The sequence below is a fragment of the Amphibalanus amphitrite genome, unplaced genomic scaffold, assembly GCF_019059575.1.
Source record: "Amphibalanus amphitrite isolate SeventyFive unplaced genomic scaffold, NRLGWU_Aamphi_draft 000025F_arrow, whole genome shotgun sequence".
NCBI lineage: Eukaryota > Metazoa > Arthropoda > Thecostraca > Balanomorpha > Balanidae > Amphibalanus > Amphibalanus amphitrite.
The window spans coordinates 979492-997663 of NW_024881521.1; the positions used below are offsets into that span (position 1 = coordinate 979492).

The window sequence follows — 18172 nt, forward strand, 5'->3', positions numbered from 1 at the left end:
ATGTGCCGTTACTATGGCAACTGACCGTCGTCGGCGCCTGGCGTTGGCCCGGCGTATGATCAACACGTGGCTGTCCCGGGTCAAGTTTGGGCCAAGTCCTTGGATTCTCTCGTTCATGGACGATATATCATTTTAGATTTTCGTTTTTTATAAGCTTATCCAATATCCATATTGTTTGCGTTTTATGGTACCAATGCCACGCTTTACTTTAAGATATAGTTGCTGGAGAGGAGATTGCTATCTTGACGTATGAGATCAAACTAAAAAGGCATGTGAAGCACTTTGAAACTGCGAATGTAATTGGTGATTTTCTTGAAGTTGGATATAGTTGGGTGTTCAGCTAATTTTCATACTCATCCATCTTTACGACCGACGGTAAGCGCCTGTCCCGGCCTTTTAATGCCTTTTTCTCAATTGAAATCATTACCTCACAGTCACGGCCATAGAGTAAAATATCTGCTGTGTTCATGGCCATTGACCTTCAAAGCAATTTCCATCGTCCAAGGACCAAGACATCAACCGCATCGCCGATCCCATGCATAGGCGGCGGAACGGGGAGGGCACCTGGGCACCGTGCCCCCTTCGATTTTGGCATTTTAACATTAGCCCTATGGGCGTTGCATGGAAAGAATGGCACCAAAAGTCGGCAGTGCCCCCCCCCCCCCCCCCGGTGTTTCGCCGCTACTGATCCCATGCCTGCTTATCGTTTACGGCCCTTATCTATCGTATGTATCAAAATGATTGCGACCATTTCATGCACAATTCTTTGTAGTTATCATTGATTCATGCTTCAGCGACCTGTCATCTTATGAGGCTTGACCTCCGGCGTCACTACAAAATTTATGGGTAGGACTAGGGGGTCTAATGGTTCTTCTTGCCTTGGTTCTTACCAAGGCTATGTAAACGTTCTTACCATGCAACACTATGTAGAGCCTAGGACTAGGACTCAATCCATAACATGAGCCCTGAAGAAATGAGTGGCACTGGGGTAGCATGTGAGGTGCTTGACTTGAATAAGCTGGTGAATTTTCATGTTTTTTTTTTAAGTTCATAGATCATTTTGCAAACAAACCAAGCGTGTTGGGCGTCGGTCGAGGGAGCTGTTTCGCTATTGTGCTGACATCTCCTGACGCGTGTGAGCGTCCGCCGCGCCACCTAGCCAGTCTCTGGAGTCAGCTGTGATTTAATATTGTAACTTCTTGTTTTTATGTTGCCTCAGAATCGCTCTGAGGTTTGTCTGAGAGGAATTTCGGTTTTATGAGCAGATCACTATTTCTCCATCCTTCCATTTGCACGAAAATCTTTCATGCTGTCTTTGTGAATCGTTTGTTCACTGATTCCTTCATTCGGTTGGTCGTTCATTCGTTGGTTTGCTCGTTTTACCGTTCGGTTCGCTTATTCTTCAATGTGTTCCATTGATTTTCGTCCCTCCTCAGATCTTTTCCCCATCATTGGCTTATTCATTCAGGGACCTCAATCATTATTCCTTGAATCTTGTCCCGTTCGTTCGTAAATTTCCGTCTCCCCATCCGCCCCCATCCGTTCGTCCGCCTATCCGTGAAACCGTGATGTCCCGGTCCCGCCCTGCGCTCTGCCTGACTGTATGTTCGCGATCGAGCCCATTGTTCTGCGCCGGCAGGAAACGCCGACAAACAGACAGGGTGGATGGCATGTCGCCAATTAATTCGCCGGCGATTGTCAGAGGGACACGGCCGACACGCGTTCCATCTCCCCTACCCGTCCCCACATCCGCCCGTTCCCGTCGGCCAGCCAGCGTGGCTATCGGGCCAGTGTGCAGTGTGCTGTAAGACGCCGTGTGCTGCATGTGGATCTGAGGGGAGAGTTTTACCGCTGGGGTGGGGCGTCAGAGGGCGGGCTATCCTTCCTATTGATGTCCTCGATGGTGACTAGACCTGAGGCCAGTTTTACCAACAGAAAAATAGCCGCCTGCCGGATTTTTTTTGCCTAAAGATTGCTTCACTTACAGAGCATAAACGGTAAAGCCCTATCCGCTTACGTGCCCATCGCATTTACGTTCTGTATGTGAAGCGGTCTTTAGACAAAAAATTCCGGCAGGCGGCGATTTTTCTGTTGGTAAAACTGGCCTCAGATGTACATATTTTAAGACTCTTCCGAATAATTGCAACTGTTGAGTCTCCGGTGTGGCTCCGTCGTTGGACGGTTACTTATTGCCGTACCGACGGCCCAATCCCCGTCGATTCGGGCCCAGTTTTGCAGCGTCGTCATATAACGTCCTGACTTTCCCCTCCCGATTCCGTGTGACAGACAGCCTAATCCTCTTAGACCAGCTTATGTCACGTCTGGACCACGAATACATTCTGAAAGCTCACAGAAAATCCTAATAAATAGCTGTACCACACTCATAGTGCTTCTCCAATCAATAGGAACCGGTGTCAGATTTCGGCGACGTTTACTTTGCTCTGTGGCCGTTTGACCGGTTTGAGTCACTGTAAGGTACGACGGTCCTATCGTTATGACGGAGGGAACCGTCTATCCTGTCTCAGCCGTCACATCCTCGTTATACAGTTGGACAGAAGGCTGGGACTTTCTCACAGCAGACCAGCCTTCCACTCCCTTCATCATCTGATCAACGTGTCCTATTCCGGTCGTCAGGGTCAATCCCGTGGTATTCCGATTTGGCACGGATTTGACGATCAACTGTTGGCTGCACCGAGTCACAGAGGAGAGGAACGCAGGGCCACGGGCCAACTGGACTGGGTGGCGCGCTCCCGTCACCCATTGTGCGTCGAGGTCTCGGGAGGGGGAGGGGGAGAGGGACATTGCAATGGAATTCCGTCGGAGGTCGGGGAGGAGGGGATAAGGAGGGGAGACGAGGTCACCATGGCCTCGAGTGATTGCCATGCATTATGAGGGCGTGCTCCCGGTGGATTTGTCCAGGCAATTCGACATTGGAAGCGTGGCCATTCAGTAGACGCACTCGCCATTTGTCACATACATAGAGCGCAAGTCACTAGTCATGTGACCACTCAAATAGTTTTGAGGGCTGATTGCATTGAGTTCATGCAAGCTGCGTGCCGGGCCTAGGGCGAATAAAAGCTCAAGGCCGCTAGATTACTGCACCTTTGCTGCTAGAAAAGGGCCTACTGATTTTGACTGCACGGTCAAACAAACCATGGTAGGAATCATATTTGGTCCTTGTCTTTCTTCTTCGTACTTGCAACGAACTATTTATTACTAAATTTTGATAGTTTATACGGGATTTCGTTGGGTCTGACCACTCCCCGAATCAGACCTCCAGGTGTCGCTTCTGCCTTCTCTTGCTCGGAATTTGACCTCCAATGCCATCCACTCCTCCCTCATTCCCTCCCTGGCGGTGCCCTTGCCACACCTCAGTCACCGGCCGTTAGCACTTAGCTTGCCGTCAGTTTGGCACTGGGATCTTCCAATCGCAGGCCGCAGGCGTGTGGGGCCTTCTCTGATGGCAGGTGGGCCGTCGACGGCGTGCTATCGACGATCCCAGATCGTTAGTCGTCGATGTCGATCGTCACCCATGAGCCACTCTGTCGTCTCCTCTCACGAGCTCCTGAGCGATCGTTACTCAGTCGTCTGTCGTCCATCTCGTCTCACAAACGCGTGTCAGTTGACGTCAGCTGTCTGTCATCCTCGTGCCGGGCCCATCGGCCGTCTGTCAACAGCTGTCCGAGTAATCTGTCGTTGGCTGCTATCCGGTGACGTCTGAGGTGATTCGTTCCGTCGTTTGGCTGTCAGTGGTCGGGGAGATGAATTAGTTCCTCTGGCGATGGTGCTGGGCGTGGCACTGGAGAGATGATTGCATGCGATTTAAATGGTAATCAGTGACAGATTCCTTTGTTTTGCAACACAATAACCATTGTTTTGTTTACTAGGGTTGGTACGTGATTGGTGTGCATTTCCTGCAATAGGTTTTGAATTTTTTCATAGTAAGTTGAAAGTATGGCATCGTCTATGTCATTACTCAAAGTACTCATTCGCCTTTCGGAGACTGAAAAGCGAAATTGAAGAGCGATATTATTTATGTTGATGCTGCTTGATGCAGCTTAGTATGCTGTTAGGGCCGGCATCGTCTGATTTATCTCCACATTGCTAAACAAGCCGCCGGCAATGTTTGGCATCGGGTCCGTCATGTATACCGGGGCCGGCTGCCAGCTCCGAGCGGCGCCAGTCGGGAGCCGGGGGCCAAGGTTGCAGGCCGTCCCGGGGAGCCGCCTGTCAGACTGCAGCTCAGACGGAGCCCCCGAAGCCCCACCGGCGGCCGGGAGAGTCGCTGCCGGACACCTGGTGATCGATGTGTGTGTGTCGCGCCGCGTGCAGTGCCGACAGTGGCCGGCCCGCCGCTCTGTTCACAGGTGCGTCCCAGATCGGCCGGTCGCCGGCCACTCCCCGGGACGGGACGGGACGGGGACGGGGGACGCACAAGTGTGCCGGCCGCCCGACCGGCCGGACGGCTGTGGCGACGGCTGCGTCCCGTCGACGGGAGAGCGGTGGCAGGAGTGAGAAGTGTCGGACAGTGAGGGAAGAATAAGAAAACAGAGCGGTGTGTGAAGTATTGACAGGAGGAGACGCCATGGCCTCCTGCAATACATCGCTGGTGCCCCTCCGGGTGATGCTCTTCGCCTTTTATGGAGGTAAGTTGTTTGAGCGATTAATCTGACCAACCTGAACGAATTGTGCCGTGTGTCCAAGATTTCTTTGGAAATGTTTTTTTTTTTTCTAGAAAGACAACTCATTGCTTCCATCCCTGCTCACCTTTTCGGGATGAATGCCAAAATTGCTTTGGTTCGCACCGTGGTATCGGTCCTTGGTGCGATTTCCTACCGAACCGTCTCATGGACGGTTTAACGCCCTATCTTTTTAAAGCCGTCACTTTCGCTTTTCTGTCCATAAACTTTCTTAAAATTGCCCATTCCAATGTCTTTACTTGGATCTGCCGTTCTGTCCAACTCCGACCATCGCCGAATATCCGTTTGCACCCCATCGGGTACACACCACCGTTCCCGTCTGCTCACCCCGACCGCCTAAGTCTGACTGCCCTCTCGTTTTCTATCTGCACAGTCATCGGCTGCGTGGTGCCGTTTCTCTCGCTGCACATGGCCAGCCTGGGTCTGACTGTCGTTAACTCTCTGTTCACAGCCATCGGGTGCGTGGTGCCGTTTCTCTCGCTGCACATGGCCAGCCTGGGCCTGACGGCCGACGAGCGGAGCTGGGTGGAGTTCGTGGCGCCGCTGGCCTGCGGCGTCGGCCCGCTGCTGGGCGCTGTGCTGGCCGACAGGATGGGCAACTACCGCCCGCTGCTGGTGCTGGCTCTGCTGGTCGCCGCCGCCGCCTACCCCTGCCTGCTGCTGGTGCCGCCCGTGCAGAGACTGCCGGCGCGACCCGCCGCCCTGGAGCTGCGCTGTGCCCCGGACGGGACGGAGATTCATGTGGAGCGGTGTGGACCAGCGTGTGTGGATGGAGACAGGACTGAGCGGGCGTACTACATCCACGGGTGTCGGTACCGGTGCGAGGAGGACACCGAGCCGCCGTCTGTGCCACCACACCTCTGTCTGGAAGGCACCAGTGAGCCCACGCAGTGTGAGGTAGTGTCGGACGGCGCCGGTATCCTGGTAAACGCCTCACTGACGGTATTACCGGCTGGTGAAAACAGCCAGGATACACAGGACTGTCAGTATCCATTGATCGAGTTCAGTCGCGGCGAGCGGCGCCACCGCAGCCTAGCCTGCGGTCGTCAGACGGGCTGCGCGCTGCACTGTGACCTACAGCAGCTGAGTGGTGCCCCGCTGTTCCGTGACGACCAGTGCCGCGCCGTGCTGGGTGACCCCCAGATGACTTTTTGGCTGTACTTTGGTCTGCGCGCCGCCGCTGAGTCGTTCCTCTCACTGGCTCTGGTGCTAGTCTCGGCCACCACACTGCTGCTCCGCCGGCGGCACGGCTCTGACCACGGCCGGGAGGCGCTCTGGGGGCTGCTGGGGCTGGCCATCACCGCTCCGCTCACCGGCTACCTGTTGGACACCCAGCGGACCGCGGATGGCTCACCCGACCTCCGTCCCGGCCTCTGCGCCTACGCGGCTCTTCTACTGGCCGCGCTGACCCTAGCAGCACTCGTCACCGTTCGCCCGGGCGTGGCACACGACTCGCGAGAGTACAGCCGTCGTCTGGCGCGCTCCGTCTGCGCTGCTGAGTTTTTCGGCGTGCTCTGCGCGCTGGCGGTGCTGGGAGCTCTCTGGGGCTTCCTGGAGACGTTCCTGGCGGGACACGCGAGCGGTATGGGTGGCTCACATCTGCAGACTGGTCTGGGAACCACTGCTGGTGCGCTGCTCCTGATACCGCTCATGGCGAAGGCGGAGGCTCTGATTGCCTACTGCGGGCATCACCACGTCTTCATGGTGGCCTTCATCGTCTACATCGTCAGATACGTCAGTAAGTAGAAAACAATGGGGCGAGGACAGACTGGCTAAACCGATACTTGTCGTAAAATCCAGTTAATTCTACCTCTGATGCCCAGATAATTCGATAGCTCATATATAATTCGGGTAAAATCTCGACTTCTGTCATAGCCCATTTGCAGGTTCGCTCAAATGACGCTCGCCCCAAATGACGCCCGCTAAAGTCGCTCGTACCGCATTTGCACAGCGACAGCTTCATGCAATATCAGCGAATTCAGTAGCCGGTAATGTAACGATATTAGCGCTTCTCTTACTACCATTAGACGGCATGCTCCGTACAGCTCCAGTATAAAGCGCTGACAGATCCGAACCGCTCTGATTTAAATTTACCAGCCGTTTCATCACGCCCGCGATACATCCGACCTACTGTCATGTTAATAAGATCCAACACAATAGACAGAGGCCGGCAGTGCGGTCGGAATAGCCGCCCGTCCCGCTCCAATCAATGCCGTGAATGCGGCGCACTATCTATTACCGGCGCCCGGCGGCCGGCTCGCTGTCTATTCACGGCACGTGGAGGTCGGAATGAGGCGGAACCGAGCCCGTTAGACCATACCGCTCCCATGGTCGTCCTATAGAGGGCCGAACTGAAACTGATCATCCGGATCATATCCGAATTCAGGACCGGTTGGTTTTGCATTCGGTCCCCAGCTGTGTCAATTATATTGTTCTGCTTGTTATTGGAGCGGTTTCTTCTTTCTCCCGCCACGGTGAAGGCAAACGATTCAGCTATTGTCATTGAGTTGATTCTATTCAAAATTGATCAAGGGATGGGATGCATTCATTCGTTTAAATATGCATCTGTCAACAATGGGTGATTGTTCTCCGTTTTCTCGTTGCGCCTGCTATGTCCGGTATTTCGCTGCTGTTGGCAACCAAGTCGTTTGCATACATCTTGCCAGGATGCGCGACCGCATGCATTGATAGTGCGTCATGCTGCTACTGGCTACTGCTGGTGGCTGATCCGATTGTTTACCGTACAGCGTACTCTTTTTTTGCCAGGTTACGCGTATATTGTCAGCGCGTGGCTGCTGCTGGTGGCCGAGTCGTTAGAGATGTTAACCGTACTGTGTGTTGCCAGGTTACGCGTATATTGTCAGCGCGTGGCTGCTGCTGGTGGTCGAGTCGTTGGAGATATTAACCGTACTTTACGTTGCCAGGTTACGCGTACATCGTCAGCGCGTGGCTGCTGCTGGTGGCCGAGTCGTTGGAGATGTTTACCGTACACCTGGCGTGGCTGTCGGCCGTTCAGCTGAGCTCGCTGCACGGCCGGCCGGTGGTCGAGGCCACACTGCAGGCTGCCGTTACTGTGGCGCACTTCGGCGTCGGTGAGTGAGGGACGGCGGGGTCAGGGAGATATTTCTAATTGTCACTCACCACGTCACTTGTAATTATTTACATGTGTAGTAGCAACGCAATGATTACAGATACTTAATACTGCAGATGTTTACAGATACTTAATACTGCTTACAGTGTACACTGGTCAGTTTATATGGTCGAGTCTGTCAGATGTAATTTGGGCTACGGCGTATCTTCAGCTTTTCACCTACCCGCTCTTTTTCAAATGTCACTGCAAAGTGTATGATAGTCTGAAATCGTTTGATCCGTTCACTTTTGACCCCTCCTTGTGGCCCGTGCTAAGTTCGCAGCGTGACCCGTTCACCTCTGACCCGGTGACCCCTGACCTCAGGTCACTGTATGACCCGTTCACCTCTGACCCCTGACCCCAGGTCGCGGTGTCGGCGCCGGTGTGGTCCGGTACGTTCTGCCGCTCTTCTCCCCGTTCGTGGTGCTCTGTGCCGGCTCCATCCTCTCTGCCGTGTGCGCGGCACTCTATCTGTCGCTCTACCACTGCTGTCGAGCTCTGGCGCCCTATCGGAGAGGCACAGGGAAACGGAGACAGCACCTCAGTGACGGTTAGTGGGATGTGTTTGATATGATATGTTTGAATGGTGTGGGCCGTGGGAGGGGGGGGGGGGGAGTAGTAGGTTGGCCCCGGAAACGGAGATGGCTTGTGTGGAATGTGGTTGGAGAAGATCTAATTATCTCTTCCTTTTGATCGGAAATATGCGCTACGGAGTGTGTCAGACTATATCAGGAGATAAAGTCGATTGGCGAAAGAATGGCGACTGATATTACGGAAAAGGAATATTTATAATTATATATCGATCTTATCAGTTTTGTCGCCGCTAAATGCAGTGATTCGCTGACAAGCAAATGTTGCGTATGTTATCGCTGTTCCAACCCGTTTTTCCGATCTACAGGAGCGATGCTGAACGGGACCACGAACGACACACGGCCGAACCGGTGGTGATGCGGCGCTGAGGTCGGCTCTGCTGCACCAGACTCAGCAGCTGGTGGCCTGGTGCGCCGTTCTCACTAGGAGGTGGTTGGTGCAGCTCCTGTGCCCGCCTGTGCTACACCAAAGGGGGCCAGTGGTGACGCGGTGCCCGAGACCTTATCAAGACAATGTCGACCAAGGGGGGATGATCCTCGTCGATGAAGAGCCACCATAAATCCAGCCAAAAAGCTACACCAGTTTCAACAGAGCGACCAAATGCTCGTCAGCAAAAGTACTCTGGACAATGTAAGAAGCTGAATGACTGCGGGAACGTGAGGCAATAAAAACAATGACGCTGTCAGTCGGCCTTCAGATTGCTTCCCCTCCACCATTGTGCCTGGTTAAAAGGATACGCCTCTGAGGGTCCAAGCTGTGAAGGTGTGCATTGTGTGCAGGTGTAAGTTTCGAGTTTTCATGACAATCGAATGCTTGGCAGCTGCTCAGTGTCGATAAATCCGTCCGTGTGCCTGCCCACTCGGTCCGGTGCGTCAATCGAAAAAAAAAACTTAAGATTGAGAGGTGAGAACTGATTGGTGAAGAACATCTTGCACCGCGGATTCCAACGATTTCGATCTAAGCCGCAGCGTATCGTGAATTTGGCGAAGCATAATGCCATGAATGAATGCACTTTGTGAACCGTCCATTCGACGCGAATTGTCATGCCGGAGCACGTGAATTATAAACGGTCAATTAAGTTTGTGACATTGAGCTAGGAGTGAATGACCGATTGGCTTATATCCGACGAGATTTAGGCGCTATTCTTCAGTAGCCACTTAACTGAGCCAGTCTGGTGCCAGCTGTGTTGTGTTTTCAGTTATCTGCTTTGTGTGTTTCGTTACTGTTTTATGTTACGAGGACGTTGTTTTGGGGCGGTAAAGTAACAGGTGTGACGTTTTATCATTTAATTGTATAAAAAGTTCAGGTGCCCTTGTTACGCAAAGGTATTCCTCCAGGATAACAGTGAAATACGAACCATATGACTTGCAGAGTGCGGTTTTATCGTTTATGTGTTGTGTGTACCAATTGCCATTGACCGTGCAGAAGTCGACTGGAATGAAAAGTGTAATTATTGCCTCCTGCCTTTCGTAATACACGTGCCAAGGAGCTATGGGACTGCTTGTTGCACCACGAGATGATCAAGGCCGTACCGTATAACTGCATGTCGGTCTAATAACAGCAAGGGACCCGTCTACGGAAGTAACTCATGCATTGGGGTGGCTTGTGATCCATTACTGTGTCGTAGCTGCGTTTTGGGTTCACAAATTGTGAAATGTCCAAGTCTATTACTAACAGGTTCGATTTCATTCATGCAGTTCGATGACGATGTCGATATCTATCTTGAGCCGACAGCCGTAAGCGTTGTGTGAAATAACGAAAATAACAGCTCTATCGGCTTTTATATGGCCTATTCATTAATAAAATTAAATTGCTGGCCGCTTCTTTCAATAAGATTTTAGGGGGCTTTTGGCGCGAGATTACAGAAAGTGGCGCAGGCGGGCATTCAATTTCTCTCTGTGTCGTGGGAGTTGGACGGTGCAATAAAAGGCAGATTTGATATAAGTATGGTAATTTTTGCTCAGAACTAAGCACTACTATCAATATCCTATCAGAATTATATCCATTTACACAGTTCAAAAGTCATTTGAAAGAGATAAACGGTGTTATGCTGCTGACTGAATCAACTGCACTGCTACTCTTGCCTTTGGATGTCCGGTGTAATGCCCCATAGGTAAAAATCGGTCAACGTCGAGACCTCTGAATATTTCAGTTAAATTGCCACCATGCTCAGAAATCTTCCAGTAAGCTACCGCCTTGCCACAGTGTCTTATTTCCTCAGCAGCTTTGGCTGTGACGGCTTTGACTGATGTTGACACCATTCCCTCGTTTTACAGGCTGAATCAGATCCCGCAGGCATGGAAGATGAAAGTAAGTATGAATTTTAATGCATGTTTTAAGAGACCATAGTTAAACACTTTTTCAAATGCATTGGAACTATGAAATGTGAAGCAGGCAATTAAAAGGGTGAAATCATTTTGCATCATAGGCTCAAAATCAAATAAAAACCACAGCATGTACTGACAAACCATATATCAACCTAGGAAATTGTTCATATATTAATTTACTTCTAAAAAGTCAGGTATACTACAAGCAGAAATAACAAAACCTAATCTAATCTGACAAGGTTCCGAAAGGAAGAATTAATCACCATTAAAAGTGTATGGTCAGGAGAAATAATCATTTTTCATAAACCTTGAAATAAAATCAATCTTGAAATTGCTGTTTTCTAAAAATGTTACTTACTCTATTTGAAAACAGCTCATCATGGACATATGTAATATGTAGGTTAAAGCTGGAGACTGGAGAGGGATGCATTTGCTTTCAAACATTGAGAGGTTAAAATTGAGGTGAGGTTGTATTTCCAACTGGCTGAATATTTTCCGTGATAGATGCCCCTGTAGCTATGCACTTATGCAGGTTGTAGCTATACAAAGATGTTTCATAATGGGCATAACTAAATATATTGTTTGCAGATTTGGATCTGGAGGATCTTGCAGCTCTGCTTGATGAAGATGATGATGAGCTGTTTGCCATGGTGGATGCTTCTGGAGGGGATGAAGGTGGTTCAAAATCAACTTCCTCTAATAGCCAGCAGACCAAGGACGTTTCTCAGAAACCCAGTAGTCCTGTAGCTTCAACATCAAACACCACTACTGGATTTACCAATCTGAAGGGTGGGAGCAGTTCCACACCTCCACAGTCTAACATCAGTGCAGCTTATTCTGGTGAGCCAGACAGGGCGTCACAGACTGTGGCATCTGATCTGGCCCTGTCAGATGAGGAGACTCCCAGGCTTCCGTCGACAGCCCCAGCTGAAGATGATGATCCTGACGATCCTGATGAATCAGAGATCCTCGCGCTGGAAGCAAAACTTGCAAAGCTAAAACAGAAGAAACAATCCAAACAATCTCCGAAATCCCTACAGGATGTCGTTAGCAAAATCAAGAAACCTCCAACTCCGAACAAATCGCGATTCCTGGACACCACCGGCATCGTCCCATCGACTGTGGTTCCTGCCGAGCTGCCGCCCTCTCAGCGCACCTCGCTCGAGCAGCGGGTGCGAGCCATGCTGCGGCGGCCCGCCTCGGAGGTGCACGGCGGTGACACCGACTCCAGCGAGGATGAGGACAACCGGCAGCCGTTCGAGCAGCGCTACAACGAGTTCGGACGCACCGTCAAACGGATCGCCCACGCGTCCGCCTCGGGTACCGGCCGCGACCGGCTTCAGGAGCGCGCAGAGCACGTGAACCGGGCCGCACAGCGGGCGCTGAAACCCAAAACGGCGGCCAAGAAAGCGGACGGAGGCCGGCCGGCGGTGCCCGAGCAGCCGCATGAGGAGATCATGATCGACTCGTTCGCCAAAATCAGTGTCATGTGAGTGGGGGAGGGGAAGGGGGTGTGTTGTGTGTGGATAGACTGTCAAGTGAATTATGGGAGGCTTTGAGCTCATCATCCTAAAGTCAGAGCTCAGAAAAAAACGTTTAATGTACTCATAATAGAAATGTCTTATTTCAATGATAAATGTGATCTTTACAGGGTTGCGTCGGGTGTTCTATTTGTTACTATTTATTCGTACGACTTTTCCTACGGTTTGCGATGCATTTGAAAAGTTTTACAAGACCGCAGCTTTTGCTTCAATGCCCATTCTATCAAAGTTGTGCCGTCTGCCACTGACCTCGTCTCTCTCTCTCTCCCTCCGTCGGCAGAAATCCTCGCCTCACCAGTATCGAGCTGCGCGACTGTCTCCAGGGGAAGCGTCTGATCCGCGTCAGTCAGCTGGAGAACAACGTGCGAGCAGACGGCATCCCTGGTGACTGGGTCACCATCGGCGTCATCGCGCGCAAGTCCGACCCGAGAACCTCACAGAAGGTAGGCGCGCGACGGGCGGATACACTGGAGAACTGACGGATGAATGCTGTCGTACAAAGGCAAAAACTACTATGTGAGGTCAGACTCTGACCTGAGGATGAATGAGGATGTGTTAGAATTGGTTGGATCAAGTCTGGACCAGCCGGCTGGCGCGCCCGCAGTCTGGACCATGATTGCAGTCATGATTATTTGCAATAAAATACGTGATGTGTAAGTGATGCAAAGTGGGTTCGCTTTTCCTCAGGTCGTAACCATGGGAGTCAATGCATGTAATTGAGTTTGTGCTTATGACTTAGCATTATTTTAGTACACCTTACTCTATGTGTTCTGTGCGTGATTTTACGCACATTTTCATTTCATCATTGCCCGCTGCCTGGGTCCGCAGGGTTCGGCCTACTCGTCGTGGACGCTGACCGATCTGGTGGACGTTCAGAAGCCGGTCAAAGTGATGCTGTTTGGCGAGGCCCACTCGGCCCTATGGAAAACCACCGTAGGAACAGTGGTGGCACTCGCCAACAGCAAGGTCATGAAGGACAAGTAAGTGACTTTTGGAAGGGCAATTAGGTAACCTCAGACGCAGGGATAAGGGATTCTGGGATGAGACACCATTCAGAGAGCCGATAATTTCGATAGCATGACAAACGGCTGGTCCATTAACTGTACGATTATCTACGAGAAGGCACACGTTTCGAAAGTTTGAGAAGTTACGGTTGGCTCCTAGTTCAAAGTTGCCGTTACCATATTCTGTATCAGCTGTTTGATTCGCAAGCAAATCAGCAACATCACCGTTCCACTTTTTGTTTTTCAGGGAGATGTCTGGCAGCACAGGCATCACGATCTCAGTCGTCTCAGGGAAACACTGTATTATGCTGGGCACATCGCCCGATCTGGACTTCTGTAAGGCAAAGTAAGAACTGACGGCGAATCAAAACTCGTTCGGATCAGTAGTAGAACCCGCATTCTTCTTCAGAAGATAGTTACTGTTCATTGTTTTGTTTTTATTAAAAAAAAAATTATTTGTCCTAAAGTTGAACCATGGAAAGTACGTTATCGGAAACTTGCCCTTCGCACGATGCTGACTGATATTCACAACTTCCCAGGTGTAAGAACGGCCGTATCTGTCTGAGTTTCATCAACAAGCGTCACTGTCCCGTGTGTGTATTCCATATGACTGCCGAGTACAAAAAGACCGGATCAAAGCGAGGCGAACTTCAGGTGAGCGCAGCCACTTCCTTCAGCACTCAGAGCTGCTTGAATAGCTACCTGAACAGCGTTGAATATTGTTTTGCTTGAATGGCTACCTGAGCAGCGTTGAATATTTTTGAGTGTTAAATGTTTATAAGCCTGGTTTTGTTTCCTTAGATTGCTGTTTGATAACGATTAATTTCACTGGTCTTGCAATCATTCGGTGTGTGAATCGTTTTTGTATCCGCTAACCATTTGGACTCCTCGTTCATCTACTGCCATTCTGTCTCCGCTGTCCACTGGCTGTCGTATCCTTCCACCAATCCCAGGACTCATGTCCCTCGATCACTGTGCAGGGTGTGAGCAGTGTGGCGCCCAAGAAGCCTCTGGGAGGGGGCGTCGGCGGCGCGGGCGGCCAGATTCTCCACGAGGGCGCCTTTTCCGGCGGCGCTCTGGCGCGGCGAGATTCAGAGACGGCCGCTCAGAAACTCAAAGACAGAGAGCGACTCACCAGCCTCCGGCTACAAAAACAGGTAAATCAAACTACAGAGGGCTCAGGAGGTTGAGACAGTGAATAGCTGGGGAGGGAGCGGCTAAGGACTACTGGTTGACGGAGACATTTGCTTGAGAGCGAGGGAAGGGAGCGGGCTACTGTCAGAAGACGAGCTGACGGTGGGACCGGAAAACACTAATCCATATCGTTCGCGTGACAGTTTCTCATGCCCGTGACGTTCACCACACCCAGATTGTCACCTCACGGACCCATTCTGACCGCCCTCTCGTTCGTTCCGCAGTGTGAGGATACTCTGAACACTAAGAAGAAAAAGCTGGACACGGCAGGCCTGAAGCACATTTCCCAAGCGGAGGCCAAAGCCATTGCCAACGTCGCAGAGGACAGTATGGAAATGTAAGAGCGATGCATCAGTGTATCCACCAGTCGTGATGCAAGGCTTGATTTTTGGGTATATTTATTGGAAGAGTCACCGGAAAATTAAGAGTATGGGCTTAGTTAATGGTCATGGGTCAATATGATCTGATCGCAGTTCTCTCTCCCCTTCTCTTATAACATGGCAATCATCCGGTGACCGCTGTTCCTCTCTCCTCCAGGGGTGAGCTCCTGCTGAAGCCATGTGCCGGCGCTCGTAACCTGCTCCGCCACCTGACCAAAGACTCCACTGAGTCGACCTCCACGGACCTGGCCGAGCCTCGGCCGGCGCGCCGTACGGCTGCCGACCCCGCCGCCATGCTGAGGGAGGAGGCTGCGCGACGGCGGGTCGCCGAGAAAGCGCTGGCGGCGCCGCGGCTGGCGCGCCACGTGACGCCCGGACAGACGGTCGATCTGGACGTCAGCCCGCAGCAGAGAGCTGTCGCCGGATCCGCCGCTAAGGTGCGAACGGAGACCGGGCGGGGCGCTGGAGAGCGAAGGAAACGGGTGGTCCCCCCGACAGACTAATCTTAGTCACTCAGTGCTGCTTCTTGATGTTCCAACGAATCTGGTCTGAAGAAGAGGAAAAGGAAGGATGAAATGAGACGCTCGCACATGCCGTAACCTATCCAGTATGCCAGTCTTATTGGCTTCAGGCTTATACTGCGGATGTTTCACTACCTGGCCTCCTTTGTTTTTGCTCTCCAGGCTCGCGCGTTGGCGCTGCTGAAGAAGTCCGGTCCGCTGAAGAAGACGGACCCGAACGCGGTGCGGTCGCGGCCCTCAGACCAGCGCCGGGAGCTCGTCAAAAAGCGGCTGGAGCGGGAGGCTGATGAGAACATTCCTGGTGTACCGGCACTGCGCGGAGCAGGTGAGAGTGGTAAAGAATAGAGATGGGGGAGGGTAGAGGTAAAAGGTGTGTTGGCGAGGGTCGCCTTTAGATGTTTTGGGCTCGTTTTTGTGGCTTGATACTGTATTCGTATCATTTCCAATTTCCATTTATCATCATAATGTACCAAACCGATGGAACGTCGTCATTCCAAACCGATGGAAAAAACGTTCCCCTCGAAATTCTGTTCAGACTTTGTTTTTACCGATTTCTCAAAACGTATCTTAGATGACACCTCCTCTGACCTTTTCCCGACTTTGACCCCTTACGTATTGTGACCCACCCTCCGTCAGACCCGGGCCCGGCGGCCAAGCGGAGCCGGCTCGCCGACGACCCGGCGTTCCGGGCGGTGCTGGAGGCACGCTCCTCTCACGCAGCCGCGCTGGAGGCCGAGCTGACCGAGGGTCAGGAGCACTACTTCCAGGCACTGGAGAAGAAGGAGCTGGTCGAGAACAAGATGCTCACCACCTGGGAGGTCAAGACCAAGGCCGTCTACTGTAAAAAGGTCAGCACGCGCTGACGGTGGTGGTGGGTGTTAGTGGATGTTATGGATTTGGCCTGACTTCGAGTTGAATCCTTATATGCTGCTTACTTTCGTCCTTTCACATCACGACACGCGTTTGACGGCAGCATGTCTGATGTCGCGTTGATAATCGCTGATATTATTCTTGCTTACGCAACCCAGTCATTATCCCGTCCCCTAATGTATCTGAATCTGTGCGTTGGAGCCTAAACAAGTAAACACCATTCCTAACGTGTTTTTTTCTAATCTTGCCTTCAGTGCAAGTACCGGGCGCTGTCGGCCTCCGACCTGTGCAAGTCCGAGGGCCACACCACCATCCTGCTGGACGCCGTGAAGAGGTTCTTCAGCTGCAACAACTGCAAGAGCCGCACCATCAGCCTGGACAAGCTGCCGCGACTGCCGTGCCAGAACTGCGGCGGGGAGAGCTGGCAGAAGGCGCCCATGGGCAAGGTCAGGTCCAGCGGGTAGCTAGCCTATCTGCGATGATGCGATGATGCGATGTGGTTTCGATTCGCTTGTTTCAAATGACGATATTGACGCGTGTGACTGACACTCGTTACAGCTCTCGAAAAGTAAATTAGTACGTCTCTTTTCGTTTTGGTGTCAGTTTCAGTCGCTGTTTGTCAATGCATGTCCCGACATTCACGGTGTCGTCATATCCTGACCTGTTTGATTTTCCTCCACAGGAGCGGACCGGTCCGAAATTGGAGAGCGAGATCCTCTCCATCCGAGGCAACGAGGCCTTCTCCATAAACTCGCATGTCAAGGAGCACAACATCAACCTCGAGTTCTGAGGCGATCTCACACCCAGTCTCGTGTACAACGCGTGTATTCGCATATTCACGCTACCATCATCGCTATCAACGTCGCACTTGCATGTGATTATGTATGTTTCCCGTCGCGGCGCCCGACCCCGCTCTATTTGGACGCTGCCCTGATATACAACTGTCGGCGCTCGCAGTCAGTCAGTCGGCGACCGGAGTGCGTTATTGTACCGGTTGCCGAGACCTGAATACGAGCCGGCGAATGGACCCCGCGCGGCGGCTTAGATAGGCGAATAAATGGACAATATGGGATGTGCTGTCTTGGGAAGGACGGACCACAGCTCACAGTTTGGTGGAGGATTTAAACGGTAACGAACGGAGAAGTGAGACTGAACGGAAGGCTGGAGAAGTTCAGAAGTTGCACATAACATAGAGTTTACGGAACCGTCGGGTATTTGTCACCAGATCCACCGCATGTGAATTCACCAGCGTGTCGCCGCAGATCGCCAGCTCTAGCTAGCACCGCGGACCGGCGCCCGGCCCGGCTGAACACTAATAACGCAATATCTAGCCGCCCGAACACACATACACGTCTACCGTCTCACCCTATGGAATGACTCGCTCCCCGCCCCATGCACTCGATACAAGTACCTGATACTCTCCAGTCAGATCAACCCGACCACACAAAAAGCACAGAAAAATAAACAAACTCGGCCAGGCCGCCAACAACAGAACAGCAGCTACATATCACCTGTGTGGGGGTCCGCGGCGGTCGCCCCACGCTCGGCAGACTCCAGCCGGGTAGGCCGACCAGCCCGCCCCGACGGACGGACGGACGCGACCCTGTCTACACAGTTCTAGACCGCGGCGTGCGATGACCCCACAGTACACTAGTCTGTCCGTAGTCGTTACGAGGTTCCGTTCTGTCCGGCAGCGGAGCCCGGCCGGTCGGGGGGAGGTCGCAGGAGGTCGGCGTACTGCAGGAGCGCGTCGTGCAGTGGCCGGCCCACCTGCTCCGAGGCCAGCAGTGTGCAGCTCACCAGCGGAGGGTAGAGCTCCACCAGCTGCTGCCACGTCAGGTGGTCCACTGTGGGACGGGGTAGGTCGGCGTCAGCTGATGATTCATTTATAGATCGGGAATGTCAGGTCCCTGA

The 18172-nt window shown here is 52.3% G+C and overlaps 3 protein-coding genes across 6 annotated transcripts in view; 2 read left to right on the plus strand and 1 right to left on the minus strand.

The window, feature by feature from the left end:
• Positions 1-53: 53 nt before the first annotated feature.
• Positions 54-9913, plus strand: LOC122394017. The gene is made up of 6 exons (XM_043390554.1): positions 54-375; positions 4368-4646; positions 5152-6438; positions 7625-7792; positions 8195-8380; positions 8729-9913. Exons 2-6 carry the CDS (start codon positions 4586-4588, stop codon positions 8776-8778), a joined length of 1752 nt encoding a protein of 583 aa, XP_043246489.1. The 5' UTR covers positions 54-375; positions 4368-4585; the 3' UTR covers positions 8779-9913.
• A 355-nt stretch (positions 9914-10268) lies between these two features.
• LOC122394035 (protein MCM10 homolog) lies at positions 10269-17330 on the plus strand. 3 transcript variants are annotated; one of them, XM_043390606.1, is made up of 14 exons: positions 10269-10370; positions 10698-10731; positions 11337-12237; positions 12570-12732; positions 13118-13269; positions 13541-13639; positions 13833-13947; positions 14274-14450; positions 14712-14824; positions 15025-15304; positions 15551-15713; positions 16025-16236; positions 16513-16704; positions 16941-17330. In XM_043390606.1, the coding sequence occupies exons 1-14, from the start codon at positions 10368-10370 to the stop codon at positions 17046-17048; spliced, it is 2712 nt and encodes a 903-aa protein (XP_043246541.1). In that variant the 5' UTR covers positions 10269-10367; the 3' UTR covers positions 17049-17330. The 3 variants fall into 3 exon arrangements, with proteins under 3 accessions (XP_043246541.1, XP_043246522.1, XP_043246529.1); XM_043390587.1 differs by having other exon boundaries at positions 10283-10365; XM_043390594.1 differs by having other exon boundaries at positions 10283-10350.
• LOC122394025 (protein MON2 homolog) overlaps positions 17068-18172 on the minus strand; it is a 36817-nt gene continuing 35712 nt past the window's right edge. For both annotated transcript variants that reach the window (XM_043390566.1, XM_043390575.1), the window contains exon 33: positions 17068-18105. In XM_043390566.1, coding sequence (XP_043246501.1) covers positions 17927-18105 — 179 coding nt within the window. In that variant the 3' untranslated portion in view covers positions 17068-17926. The remainder of the gene's footprint in view (positions 18106-18172) is intronic.